At 54.1% G+C, this 14,950-nt stretch overlaps 1 protein-coding gene across 4 annotated transcripts in view; it reads right to left on the reverse strand.

Moving 5' to 3' along the window:
• The window catches only part of CHLSN (cholesin), a 122,010-nt gene that overhangs the window by 99,789 nt on the left and 7,271 nt on the right, over nucleotides 1-14,950 (reverse strand). Inside the window, exons 1-2 of one of the 4 annotated variants that reach the window (XM_081791638.1) lie at nucleotides 10,061-10,167; nucleotides 1,722-1,845 (exon numbers count right to left, since the gene is read on the reverse strand). In XM_081791638.1, the coding sequence (XP_081647764.1) occupies nucleotides 1,722-1,845; nucleotides 10,061-10,143 (207 nt within the window). In that variant the 5' untranslated portion in view covers nucleotides 10,144-10,167. Of the gene's footprint in view, nucleotides 1-1,721; nucleotides 1,846-9,216; nucleotides 9,237-9,759; nucleotides 9,872-10,060; nucleotides 10,168-14,950 lie in introns of those variants that run through there. The other 3 variants (XM_081791642.1, XM_081791639.1, XM_081791641.1) reach the window with 3 other exon arrangements.

Consider the following 14,950-nt stretch of genomic DNA (forward strand, 5'->3'; position numbering starts at 1 on the left):
TAGGATGGAGTTTAAAAAAAAACGGAGGAGGGGCACCTGGGTGGCTCAGGTCATGATCTCGCGGTCTGTGAGTTCGAGCCCCGCGTCGGGCTCTGTGCCGACAGCTGGGAGCCTGGAGCCTGCTTTGGATTCTGTGTCTCCTTCTCTCTCTGCCCCTCCCCTACCTGTGCTCTATCTCTATCAAAAATAAATCGCCAGGGACGAGGCGGGGGCCTGGGAGCCAGCTGGCAAAAGCACAGAGATGCCTCGGTGGATGGAGGCCTCAAGTGACCCGGACCAGTGAGTCACCGAACTGGGTGCACACCCCCTGAGGGACACAGACTCGCCCAGGCGTCTACAGCACGGGTGGTCTCAGGAGCGCGCTCCCAGGGCCCTAACGCCACGTGTGCTCCATGTGTACTCACGCCGAAACTGCTCAGAGAAAAGGCCAGAATGGCCTGCGGTCAGGAGTTGGCTGGTTGTCATGAGGGCCCTCCTCTCTTCCTCCCCCCGCACCACGGTCCTTTCCCCATCTTATGAGAGAAAAGCCACCTGTCACCCTGAAACCTGCCGGGGACGCTTCTGAGGGCAGAAGAGCCCACAGGGCTCTCGTAAGTGGAGGCAGGTCTGAATCACGGGTGCCACAAACAACAGCAGCAACTGGCCAGAGACGCATCCCCGACCGAGTCAGACGGTTTCCAGTTCTTCCTCCACAAGGACTGAAGAAGGACCTAGTCAAGTTGTCATCTAATGGCCGATCTCTAACAACAGATTGGGACCAAACGTGCCCCCAAATCACAGGAACAGTCTCCGACTCTAAGGAATTAAGCGACGCTGCCCAGACGACGCTTCCACCCACGTTCACCGGTGTGAACGAGCTTCTCAGTGCTTCCAGGCAGGCGTGGACCCACAGGAAATCCCGTCCCCTCCGAAGACAGCAGCGCCCGCCCACAGATGCACGCGTCACCACGGGATACGCGCCTAATCACGTTCTACTTCGTGTGCAATCTGGGAGAATTTGTGACACCCTACACTGTTTCCATCAACCGCATCCTAGGAATTGTAAAGACAGCTCAATCAAGAAAAACGTTAACGCTCAGACCAGGAACCAAATTTAAGTGCATGTGTTTTGGTAACAGACTTCTGTCCCATTCAATACGAGCATTTGTATGTTGTGATCTGAACTCTCTTCTAAAGTTTATTTTTACTTATTTTTGAGAGAGAGGGTGAGCGAGCATGCGTGTGCAAGGTGGGGGGGGGGGGGCTGTGGGCGCGGTGGAGCAGAGACAGAGGGACACAGAAAATCCCAAGCAGGCTTTGCACTGTCAGCCGAGCCTGACGTGGAGCTTGAACTCCCAAACTGTGAGATCGTGACCGGAGCCAAAGTCAGACACTCAAGTGACTGAGCCCCCCAGACGCCCCAAGATCTGAATTCCTCAGGACTCCCGGCCACGCTGCACGCGTCACTGCGTGCACGGCACGCCACCCATTCCCGAGAGCGCAGCCCGTGCTGTCCCGCCGCCTCCCGTCTCAGACACAAGTGCCCCCGACAGCACGGCACCCCAACGGCGGTCGGTGGACGCTGTGCCCGAGGAAAGGCGGTCGCGCCGTTCGAACCCGAAGTTCACCCACCCTCTTACTTGTCTTACAGCCGCTCCCAGAAGCCCCGCAGCGCGAAGGCTTGTAACCCATCCCGCCCTCGCTGCGCCCTCCCTCTGGACTGGGACCCCGCGTGCGCCCACCTCGGCGTGCGCTTCCCCGGTGCCCGGTGTGGCCGCGGGTGGCATCTCCTTCGCTGACGCCTTCTTCAGTTTTTTGTTCTTTTTCTCTGTCATTTCGGTAATTTTTCTCTTCCGTTTTGCCATCCTGCAGCAGAGAAGGTAAACTGCTAAGTGCGTGACGAGAGGTCCTGGGCCACATCACATTTGTGACCGAGGGGAAGAGCGCTCTCCCGCTATAAAAGTCCAAACAAAGGCAGGGGCGCCCGGGGGGGGGCTCAGTGGGTTGAGCATCTGGCTCAGGTCACGACCTGGCGGTTCGGGAGTTCAAGCCCCACTCAGGCTCTGGGCTGACAGCGCGGAGGCTGCTGGGGATTCTCTGTCTCCCTCTAACCCTGCCCCTCTCCTCTGCTCTCTCTCAAAATGAGCAAAATTTAAAAGAAAGAAAGAAAATATGGAAAATCTACACGAGTTAGGGGAAAGGTCAAATCCCCTAGGCAAACCGCCCGTGATCTGGGGATGTTGCAGGCGACCGTCGCCGCCGTGGCTAGGGCATTCGGTCACGGTGATGGGCCCGGGCCGGGCCCCTCGACTTGTGGAAGCAGCACCACCCGGGCCGCATATAAGGCACGACACGGTGAGAGAGGCGTCTGACAGGTGTGCTTTCTCCAGCACAGTGGTGTGCAGAGCTCCAGGAAAAGCCCGGGAACCCTAAAACCCACGTCCTTCGTGGGATCGTGCCCCTTCAACCAGAAGTGGTTGAAGGCCGACAGGTCACAGTGGAGAGCCCTCCCCTGAGGGGCACTGCCGGTGGCTGCTGGGACCTCCGAGAGGGCTCCTGCGAGGGGGTATGTGGGAGGGGAGACCTCGGAGTGCTTTTTAACGCCAGTTCTTTCAAACTGTATTTACAAGGTCTACTAATATTAGCTTTCGTTCTAACAAACTATGAAAATGTATTTCGTTTTTTCATGCTCAACTAACTCCCAGTTAACATTCTCCATGTTCCAGATCTTACAGGCACATGTAAATTATACACGTACATATTGTATACTTATGTCTCCGTCTTTTTAAAAATTTACCTTCAGACCTGCGGTTCAAGGCTGTGTATACGGGAAAAGGGACAGAAACCCAATGTCGTTCCCTGAACACCAGCTCTAGCAACAGAAGTTCAACACATACTTTGTGAGCGCCAACTCTGTGCCAGCCACTGTGCGGGGTGCCAAACACAGAGCGAACCGCATGGCACGCAAGAGCCTTGACCTCGTGAAGCCTCCCTTGTGGTGGGCAAGAGAGATCTATCGTGCAGGTGAGAAAATACTTTTACGTGGGGATGAACGCTACCGAGAAGGCAGAACAGAAGCGAGCGCAGGTGACGCACGGGCAGGAGGCCTCTGGGAGAAAGCCGGTGAAGGGCAGGGCTGGGGAGGGGGAGGCGGGGGAGGGGAGTGGTGCGTGCGATGAAGAAGGTCCGGCAGGTGCAAAGGTGCAAAGGCCGGGCCTCCGGACCCCCTAAAGGGCCTGCGGGCAGGGAGGGCAGATGGAGGGCGATGGCCCCCTGAAGGCGAGCAAAGGCTGGATGTGTTCTGAGAATGTGGGCTTCCCAGGAACACGCTAGTGAGATGTAAATTTCCCCCAAAGCAAAACCGTTCTCATGGGGACAAAAGGGGAAGATTCCGTCAAGGGGGCAGCTGGTGGAATGAAACACGCCCACCCCGCCACCAAGCAATCCACCCACGTACATCAGCACTTGCCAGTCACTCTGTCACCACCTGCAGAGTGCCGACCATGTGCTAGGAGCTGCTCCAGGCTAGACCTCGCAGTCCAAGAGACTTATTCACACACAGGTGACACGCTTATGGGGGACACAAACGCAGGACACGTGAGACATCACTAACTGTAACCTGCAACCAAAAGAGAGGGAAAGCATTACGGGAAAGGTGACCATAAAGGGTGATCACAGTGGAAAAGGCCTAGAAACAGAGTACGCGGAGAGCCCAGATTTGGGTTCTCAACACCATCCTCTATGAAAAAGGAAGCGGGGAGGGGAGCTCCTTAGACTCCTGGTCTGGGAACCTTTGCAGAGCAAGGAAAGTGCAAGGAGAACCTGGGATATCAAGCTGTGCTGAAACGCAGGAGATAGTCAAGGAACATAGGGCCACGTTCCGGAGGACACAGAGCCAGCATGGAGGGCTCCTTCTGCCCCAAATGGGGCTATGATCAACGACAGCATATTGAAAGAGTATCACTGTTGTGGAATCAGAAAAATTCCAAGCTCCACAGTCTTTAATTAAGCCTTATCTAAAAAAAAGTATTCAAAGCCAGAGGCTACAAATTTCAATTAGCAGTATAATAAGAAATCGTGAAAGAACAAGAGACTGTTGACACAGGGGCTTTGAAAAGACAAAGGACTCCATCAGCCAATTACCTTGTTGGGGAAATAAGAAAAGTTTAGCAAATATTTACATACCAGTCACCACAAAAGTTAAGTTAAATCTTTATTCCTTCTGTAAGTTATCATTAAGAAGTGTAATCACTAAGTCTATTTGCTAAAAAGGGAGAAAGACTTTTCTGTATTATAAAAAGGTTTCTTTTGATAGTTCTGAGAGATGGTATGTCTCATGACTTTGAGACAACGGATGCTTGGTATAGAAGACATTTCCTCACATTTACGGTCAGTGATTTTCAACAAGGGCGCCTAAACCATTTAACGGAAAAGAACAGTCTTTTCAACAAAAGGTGCCGGGACACCTGAACTTCCACATGCAAAACAATGAACTGAGAGCCCTACCTCACACCAAACACAAAAATTAACTCAAAATGGATGACAAACTTAAGTGTAAGAGCCAAAACACAGGGGTACATCTTTATGACCCTGGATTAGGCAAGTTTCTTACACAGGACACCAAAAAAAAAAAAAAAACAAAAAAAAAACCACATAGCGAAAGAAAAAAAATGAACGGTGGACCTCTCAAAATTAAAAATTTTTGTACTGCAAATAATTCCAACAGAGAAGTACAAAGACAACATCAAGAAATGGAAAAATACTTGCGGGTCATGTAACTGACAAGAGCCTTGTATCCACCAGGGGTGAAGAATTCTTACAACCCAATAAAAAAGACAAAGTCGGTGAAAAAACGGACAAAGGATTGGAATTCGGATTACCCCCCAAACAACACACAAGTGGCCAATGAGGACAGGAAAAGATGCTCAGCACCATTCATTGTTAGGGCAATGTAAATCAAATGACCCCACTTCACATTCCTAGGTTGGCTCCGGTAACAAATACCGGTGACGCCTGAAAACTTGGAACCCTTATGCACCGCTGGTGGGATATAAAATGGTGCAGCCACTCTGTACAACAGCCTGGCAGTTCCCCAAAAAGTTAAATATGTCGGGGCACCTGGCTGGCAGTCAGTAGAGCACGTGACTCTTGACCTCAGGGTTAGAAATTCAAGCCCGACGTTGGGTGTAGAGATTACTTTAAAAAAAAAAAGTTCAACACGTTACCATGGGTCCCAACAGCTCCACATGCAGATACCTACCAAAGAAAATGAACACGTCCACGTAAAAATTCCAACACTGACGTTCACAGCAGCATTCGTCATAGTATCCAAAAGGTGAAAAAACCTACACATCCAGCAACTGCTGAACAGGGAACAAGACGTGGGGGCGCCCTCGCGATGGACGGCACTGACCGGGCGACTCAGCACCGTCCTGCCGCGGGGCAGGGGCCAGGCGCGGGTTACCGCACACGGTACAAGCTCGCCTACACGCGGTGTCCAGGACAAGTCCGCACAGAGCGGGAACATAGCTCCGTGGGTGCTCAGGGCTGGTGGAGGAAGGGGCAGGAGGGGCTCATAGGTCCGGGGTCTCTCCTGGGAGAAGGACAATGTTCTGACACGAGGTTGCGGTGATGGTCACACAACGCTGTGAATTCATTAAAACACGGGAAGATTAAGAAAAAAAAAAACACAAAACAAAAATCCTCACACCTCTCTCAATTATTTGTAATAAATTTAACACCACAATGCCCCTGGATTGGTTTTCCTTCCTTTTTTTCCCTTAGCGGTAACCCTATTTCACAGGGTTGTGAGGACGGCGTGCGCGTGTCTACGGCATCTGGCACACCCAGGGCCCACGAGTGTGCATCAGCTTCCTGGTGTGCAGCCAGAACAGCGGACGAGCCAGCAAAGGGAGAGCACGGTGGTGAGGAAAGCAGCCCCGGGGGAAGGTGGGGCCTCAGGGAGGTCAAGACCCCTCCTTTAGGTTTCTTTTTCCTCCCAGGCCTTTCTGCAAAACAGCAGGCTCCCCAGGCTCTGCCAGCTTCGGTAGGTGGCCCTGTACTTGGTGGCTAGAGGGAGGCCACGTTGTGTGTGTGTGTTGGGGGTGGGGGGGGGGGGAGGGAGTTAGGAAAGTCAATTCCGAAAACTGCCCTTTACTGAGAGCTGACCAGGCACCAGGTCCCGTTCTAAGTGCAGGACACGCACGAACTCGGTTCCGTCGTGTGGCCGTTGAGGGCAGCACGCGGGTGAGGAAACCGGGGCATCCCTGTCAGAGGGGCACACCAACCGATGGCTCCTACGGTCGGCACACCCGAGTCACGCACTGAGCTCGCGCTACCGGGAAGGGTGCAAGCGATCCCGGCACAAAGAGCTGAGGGAGGACACCGCCGGCCTCCAGGGATGGGGCCCGGCGGGGGAGGGGGGGAAGGCTGATGGCATCCTTCCTGTCCCTCGGCCGCTACGGCTGGAGGTTTTTAGCTGCACGCACACATCACCCAGCTAATTTGATAGGTTAAAAACGCCATTTTTTAAAATTCTATTATTCAGCGTTAGCCACAGGAGGGTGAAAAGGCCATTCGGGATCATGTCTGCTGCAGTCTTTCTTTAAGGTAATTTTATAACATTCATCAAGTGCTTTCCACTTCCAGGAACCTCTCCTGATAAAATAATCACGGGCTGAGATTCATACACAAGGGGGACAACGGCACCGTATAAAGCCCGCTAACGCCTCTGACATCGAGGAGCGGAAAACACCGTGACCGTCCCACAACAGCGGACTGCGGACTGGGAAAGCGACCGATGCCCGTGTGCAAAGGGGCAGGCCTATGCAGGACGGCGCAGAACACCCGGCCACAGGAGTAAGAGCTCATGGCGCAACGCCAAGGGCAAAGATGGGGCACAAAGCTACGTGTGTACCCCGTGACCCTCGTTTTGTGAGGAAAATCGTACACACACACACACACACACACAAAGAGAAAAACTAGAAGGAAACACATCAGTATATTAACATTTTAGGAAGTGAGAATTACAAGCATGGCTTTCCCCCTTCTACTCTTGTCATTTCTACTACAAAAGCTTTAAGATAACCAGCTCCAGTTCAGTGGAGCAAAGAAAGCTGACGACCCAGGTCAGACACACACAGGGCGGCTAACCGTCTGGGTGGGGTGACACTCACAGGGCAGGACGCTTCAGCGCCAACCGGCTGAGGCTGCCGGGTCCCCAGGGCTGAAAAGAAACCCCACAGGATCTTAAAAAAAATAACTGACCCTACAGGAAAAAATTCTTTTAAAATCTGAAAATCCCACCCGCAGCCAATGGCCCCTCTCACCCAGCGCGTGTTACCTCTGATATGTCCTGGGGGCCACAGGGAAGGACACCTTCCAACTCACAGGGCCAAGCCCCCCTCAGGAGGGTCTGCGCCCTCACAATCCACAGACCTCGAGGAAATCGGTCCGAGGAGTCCAGGAGCGGGATCCTAGCACCTGAGCCGGCCTGGGACCTCATTCCTGTCCTTTCGGATCCAAGCCTAGTCCGAGTTCCGACTTGCCCACTTAGACGAACGGCCTCCACGTTCTGCTCTCTTGGTACCTAACCCACCCCTCCCTGTCCCTCCAGTGGCCAATCTCGAAGTCCTGTCACTACTCACTCAACCGAGCCCACCTCCCATCTTTCCAGCTCAACCCCCTCAGCACCCCGGGGCCCAATCACCCTTCAGCCTCACCAGGGGATCCACCACATTCCCCACCTCTGCCACCTGCCTGGCCGACCCTCTCCTCTCTCAGACCTCCACTGTCTCCTCCCTTCTGGCCGAGAACCTTAATTCCTGATCACAAAACAAGGGGAAGGGAACTGCAAGCTCCCTACATCTACCCACCTGCCCTCCTCTCCTGTTCTGATGGAAACGGGCCAAGTTCTGACCAAGGCCAAACCCTCCACTGGTGAGCTGGGTTCCAGCCCCACCTGCGCAGGGACATCACTCTGAGCAACGCCCCTCCTTCTGGGTTCCGGCTTCCCATCTACTCACTCAACTAAAACTTCCCACGAGGCAATAATAAAAACTCTCTCGATCCCACATGCTCTTCTCCCTATTTCTGCCTCCTTCTGCAGCAAAACCCTGTAGAGCCGCCTGCACGGCCTGGAACTCCTTCCCTCCCATCCTCTCTCCAACCCCTCCACCAGAACTGCTCTTCTCAAGATCACAACGACTCCATATGGACAAAGACGCGCTGTGTGACCAAACTCTACCCAGGCTCCTCTCTCCCAAAGGGCCTCACACCTGGCCCACTAATGCAGTGTCTAACAGCTCAAGGCCCTATCCCTGAAATGACCCTGGCGCCCTTAAAGAGAGCCTGCCTGAGAAAACTCAAGGCTGCCAAAAGAATGCAGTCAACACGGGGAGACCCCACCCGACAGCCCTGTGGAAGGGTAGCAGCCTACCTTTGATAAGCGCTAACCAGCAACCCCGGGTGGGTTTCACACAGACCAACCCCCCCCTTCCTGGTTTTTGTAATGTTTCACTTCCTAAGGCGACTGAGTGCCTCCCCTTTCCCCTCCCCATTCCCTCAATCTCCCTTTAAAAAACACCCACTCGGGGCGCCTGGGTGGCACAGTCAGTTAAGCGTCCGACTTCAGCCAGGTCACGATCTCGCGGTCCGTGAGTTCGAGCCCCACGTCAGGCTCTGGGCTGATGGCTCAGAGCCTGGAACCTGCTTCCGATTCTGTGTCTCCCTCTCTCTCTGCCCCTCCCCCGTTCATGCTCTGTCTCTCTCTGTCCCAAAAATAAATAAAAAACGTTGAAAAAAAAAAAAAAACAACAACAACAACACCCACTCGCCCCTGGACAGACATAAGGAGAATTCGGTCCACGCGGTCTTGTCCCTACCGCAACAGTTACTACTGATCAAAACCCACCCTTGCCGCTTTGCTCGCCACAGACGTGAAATCTCACGGCGAGTCTCAGTACCCTCCTCATTCCACCCAACAGCAGCATTTGGCAGGTGATGCTTCCTTCTCTCGGCTTCTGAAAAAGACACCACACCCTCCTGCTTTTCCTCCTCCCTCTTCACCTCCTGAGCCTGGGCACTGAAGAGCTCCGTGCTTCCTGCCCACTTTCCTCTCTGCCTGCACTCCTTCCCTCAGTGATCTCATCTAGTTGCGCGGCTTTAAACACCTCCCATCTACCAGCCACCTGGAATTTCTCCCTGAATTGCCCTCAGCTATCACCAACACCCACACACATCATCTCAGGCGCAAGGCGTCAAAAGCCACACTTCCGATCTTCCTGGGGCATCTGCCCTCTCCATGAACGGCCATCAGGAAATCCTGACTTCTGCTCGGGCTGAAGACTGTGGTGCCCCACATCTCCTGCATCTGACACAGCCATTAACCCTGTCAGCCTTGCCTCCAAAACACATCCCGAAGACAGTGACTACCTTTCACTCTCTGTGCCGTCACTACCCTCCCGTCTGCATGACTCACGGTCCCCGCCCTTGTCCCTCCAGCCCCTTTCCAACACAGCATGCACAATGACTCGTAGAACGTCCAGGTCAGGCTCTGCGGGACACCTTCCCATTTCGCTCGGAGAGGAGTCCGCGTCCTCGTCCAGGCCTTGCGGGCGCAGGTGGCTGCCCCGCGCGCCTCCTTCCCCGCTCTCCGGCTCGTACTCCTGCTGCAGCGGCTGCTGCTGCGCCCGGGATCCCTCGACCTGGGGCGTCTGCCGGCACCGACGCGACTCGCTCGCGGTGCCCTGCTCCGCCTTATTTTCCTGCAGGCTCCCACACCTTATTAATTCTGTGTCCTCAGAACGCAAGCGCCCCGGGTCGGCGTCGTTTCCGCCCTGAGCCCGGCGGCCGCCTGGGGTCCGGGACAGTGCGGACACGCGGGAGCCCACCGAACGCTTCAGTCAACGAGCGCTTTGTGGCGAAGGGGATGCCCGGCTCGAGGGGCACGGCCTGGGGCAGCCGGCGGCTCGGACCCCGCGCGCACCCTGCGGACCTCCGCGGGTGCCCTCCGACGCCATCCGGGCCCGCACACCCACGTGGGAGCCGCCCGGCGACCCCCGACCCTGCAGTCCTCGCCTACCTGCGCGTGGCCGCCGACGCGAGCTTCCGGCAGGCGCGCCGCCAAGGTAACACGGTCCCGCCTCCCGGAGCGGCGTCGCCCATTGGCCGAGGCCCGCCCCCATCTGCCCGCCGGCCAACGGCACGCGGGAGCCGCGAGTAGGCGGGTTCAGGCGCAGGCGCGGACTGGCATCGTCATCTCTAGGCGCCGCCGCTTGCTGGGAGCTGCAGGTTGCCTAGCAACCCCCACCCCACCCCACCCCTGCTTGCTGGCTGCCAAGACTGGGGAGCCTCACCCGGTTTCCGGCCGCGGGGGCGAGGCGACCCCGGGCCGGGACCCCGACTTGTGTGTCTGGGCGCTTGGGAGTTGTATTAAACATACACATTTGTATGAACTGAAGACACTGTAACGTTAGAACCGTGCACCGGTTTCAGACGCCGCACAGGAGGAGCCCCGGCAATGTGGTCGTCGGCCTAGGGTTCGCGGCCGGCCCGCGGTGAAGGCGTGCGCCCCCTGCCCGGACGACCCCACCTGGGTGATAGGTGCCCGAGTGAGGGGACTGTGGCTGCCTCAGAGCATCTGGGGGTCCGGGAACCAGAGCGCCACGCCGGGCAGGCAGCGCGGGGCCGCAGAGGGAGCAGGTGCAGCTCTGCGGCCCCTCCCCTGCTGCCAGCACCTGGAAAGCGCGGCTCGAGTCACACGCCGCTCTCCCGCGTGCGCAGGTGCGGGCACGTGCAGCCTCGCCGACCTCGGGACGCGCGCAGGTGCCGCTCCGGTCACACGCCGCCTTTGAGCACGCAGGTGCGGGGACGTCCAGCCTTGCTGACTTTGGGAGAAACCGTCCTGCTCTCAAACTGACCCGACCGGCCTTCCGACAACATACAGAAAAGTTTTTATCTACGTACAAGCTTAAATAGTATATAATGTAATGTAAAAATATATAAATAAATGTGTAATGTATTTAGTTTTGCCCTTTTTTTCAGAGCTCTTATATTGTAGGAATAGGTCGTTCAGATCAGCCTCCCACTGAGAACAGCATAAAAAACTGGCCAAAATATAATCATTTAAAAATAGCTGGTTTCTATGCCATCAGTGTGCTAATTGGATAGTGAAATATTCTAACAGGGGATACAAAGGAAACCCAGAGCACTAAACTTGATGTTCAGCAACACTTTCCACTCAGAGCTCAGTCCATTCTGGAAGAGGCGGAGAACCTGAACAGAGATTTTGATAGCTTGGTGGGCTAGGGCCGCTAAGGGAGAGGGTTCTTGTAATGTCCCATCTTTGAGCTGAGACCCTGAAAGGCTACACCAGGGGAGTGAATATGAACAGAATAGACCAGCCTTGCAGGGACTTCATAAAATCCATATTAGATTATCTCAGTTTCTGAAACTGCAAGTGATCCAGGGTTTATCGTTGCTGCCGCTAGCCTGCTCAAAGAAGAAAGGGTAAAACTGTTCTAGGAGAAAAGTCTAGTATCCTGTGCCCCAAACTACAATTGTCCATTTATTATGTCCAGCACTCAGTAGAAAACAGCTGTTTACAGAAGACAACACACGATCGAAAACCAAGAAAAAGGAGGTAGCATTTTCACTGCACAATGAGTCGCGGACACTCTCAGCCAGCATTCTAACTTCACGGGTCTGAAAATGTCCAGTTCCTGATGGACAGCTCCAGTCACAGGCTGACGTGACGTCTAAGGCCGGGGAGCACATCAGGAGCTTCTCAGCATGCCGTGTGATTCTCCGCAGCGGAGGGCACAGCTTGGTGCCACGCCACACGGCCTCAGAAACACGTATGCATATCTCCAGCTGCAGCGGACCTTCCGAGTTATTTGGCCTCAGCGCAGGACAGCGGAGGCTACGGACTGGATGTCTGCAGAATTTTCCAGTGCTCCGCGCCCTGCTCAAAACCAACAGATTCCAAGTTTCCCAATAAATGAGTGGTGCTCACGTTAACTCTGGTCCGTGCTGCCTCCCACATCCAAAAAGGCTACTTTCTGCTTCTCTGTGGCAGAAAATTGTGTTTGTTTTCGACGTCTGCATTACAAATTAACACAGAACTTATTAGTTTAAGCCCGTAAATTTAGCAGCTTCACCCACAGTCTCTGAGGGGTCAGAAATGCCGGAGCGGCTGAGCCCTGAGAGAAGGTCCCTCACAAAGCCACGAAGCGTCCGCCAGCGCTGTGGTTTTGTCAGAAGGTTTGTCTGGGGGACAGTCCATTTCCAAGCCACACGTGGCTACTGGAAGGACTCACTCCTCACAGGTGATTGGGCTGAGGGACCTCGGTTCTCGCTGGCCATCGGCAAAAGGCCTCCCTGACCTCCTTGTCACATGGGTTCCTGCACAGGGCAGCTCACAAAGCAGCTGGCTTCCCTGGGGCGAGTGAGCAAGAGGGCACACGGGAGGGGAGGCACAGGCTCTTTGTAACCACACACTGGATGATTCTATTCATACGAAATGTCCAGAACAGGCAAGTCCAGAGACCATAGGTTAGTGGTCACCAGGGGCTGGTGGTGTGGAGAGAATGGGGAGTGCTTCGTGGGTACGAGGTTTCCTTTTGGGACGAGAATGTTCTGGAACTAGATGGTGGTGATGACCGCACACTATGAGTGTATTAAATGGTGCTCAATTATTCACTTGGAGATGGTTTTAAAATGGTGAGTTTTGTGTTTCTTACCACCATCATGTTCCTCCATAAACGTGGCTGTTATTCGCGACGAAGATGGCTGTGTTCCTTCGCATCTGTGTATTTCCAGCCGCCGCCCCCGCCCAGCCATCTTGGCTGAACTTTGCGGAATACGTAGAACAGTAACAGGAGTCTAAAAGTTAAGACGGCACAAGAAAGTACTGGACCCCTCCCAACACTCCTACCTCGTTGTCACCCACCCCATCCAGGTAGCCAGCTTCATCAGTTTCTCGTTTATCCTTCTGTGTTTCTTTTAGCAAAAACAAGCAGATGCGTGGATATTAGGACACTTACTCCCCGTTCCCTACCCAGAAGGCAGCAGAGCACACGTTCTCCTGCACCATGCTCCTTCCAGCCGACAACGAACCCTGGACATTTTCCGTCAGTTACAGGCACCCTTTCCTACAGCTTCTCGGGGCCCTGCGGGTGGACTTACCGTGGCTCACGTGGTCAGTACCCATCCACAGGAACCGTCTTCAGCTGTAAACCGAGCTGCGCTCAACCGTCGCGCACACTGGTTTCACTATTGTGGGTGGCACACCTTCAGGATAGGCTCCTGGGGTGGGACTGCCAAATATAGACGAGTTTGGCTGGGTACAGCCAGATTTTCCTCGGTAACGGTTGACGTCTGGCATTCCCACCTGCCACGTGTGGACGTCTCTCTCGCCTACAGCCTTGCCAACAGAGTAGGCTTTCAAGCTTGGATTTCCGCTCATCTAATCTTAATTTGCGTCTCTCCTAACTCAAGTGAGGCGGAACATCCCTTCCTATACCCTGGGGTCATCCTTCTACACTCTTGTGGCGTCGCTCCATCCTTCACCCATCTTCCTACCTGGTCTCCGATCTTTTCCCCCTCAATGTGTACATTTTGTGTACTAGAGACATCAACCTTTACTGGGACATGTGTTGCAGATACTTTGTCCTAGTTTGTCACCTGTGCTTTGGTCCTGAGTATGGCGCTCTCTGCCACGCAACCGTGCTTCGCCACTGTGAACCCTTTTCTTCACCCATCTTACTTTTGGATCATCTTAAGAAAGCCTTTCCCATTCCCAGTTTTGGAGAAGCCTGGCCAAGGTTTCGTCCCATGACCTGTTTGGCTTCGTTCCTTCCATTCACATTTCTTTAATTTTTTTTTTTTTTACGTTTATCCATTTTTTTTTTTAATTTTTTTTTCAACGTTTTTTATTTATTTTTGGGACAGAGAGAGACAGAGCATGAACGGGGGAGGGGCAGAGAGAGAGGGAGACACAGAATCGGAAACAGGCTCCAGGCTCCGAGCCATCAGCCCAGAGCCTGACGCGGGGCTCGAACTCACGGACCGCGAGATGGTGACCTGGCTGAAGTCGGACGCTTAACCGACTGCGCCACCCAGGCGCCCCTACGTTTATCCATTTTTGAAAGACAGAGACAGAGCACAAGCAGGAGTGGGGCACAGAGAAAGAGGGACACAGCAGGCTCCAGGCTCCGAGCTATCAGCACCAGAGCCCGAGGTAGGGCTCGAACCCATGAACCTCGAGATCATGACCTGAGCCAAAGTCGGACGCTCGGCCGACTGAGCCGCCCAGGCGCCCCTATTCCTTCCACTCACATTTCTGACAAGAGTCCTCGTACGCGTGACGTAAGGACAGACCCGATGCTACCTTTCTCTAAACGGCTATCTTCTTAAATCAACACTGTTGTTCAAAAAGCCCCTCCTGGCTCGTGACTTGAGACGCACCTTCCCTTCCATCACATGCACGTTTCCACACACACTCGGTTTCCTACTTCAGTGCACAGATCCATCCGGCGCTGAGCCTGCAGCACGCTACTCCACGCACTGTTCCACACACCGGGGCTTTACGATGCCCGGGAGGTCGGGGAAGGGCTTTCGCCATCTCCTTTGTCCTTCTTTCACGTGCACTTTGCCATATGAACCGGAGCGTCAGCTCGTCTAGCTCCAGAAAAGCGGCTTGTTGGTATTTACATTGGGATCCTCTTAGATTTAAAATTAATCTAGGAAAAACGGAGCTCTTTCGGATGTGGCCTTCCTTTCCAAGAACAAGAGCTGTCTTACTGGGTTGTGTCCACTTTTGTATCTTTTGTGAGTGTTTTAAAGTTTGGTCCGCTATGGATCTTACATAGATCTTAAGTTTCTTCTTAAGTATTTTATCTTTACTGCCACTGCAAACGCGATTTGTCTCTTCCGTTGTATCTTTGGATTATCATGACGGCAATGAAGGTTA

Source organism: Panthera onca, chromosome E3 (assembly GCF_046562875.1).
Source record: "Panthera onca isolate mPanOnc1 chromosome E3, mPanOnc1 haplotype 2, whole genome shotgun sequence".
NCBI classification, from domain to species: domain Eukaryota; kingdom Metazoa; phylum Chordata; class Mammalia; order Carnivora; family Felidae; genus Panthera; species Panthera onca.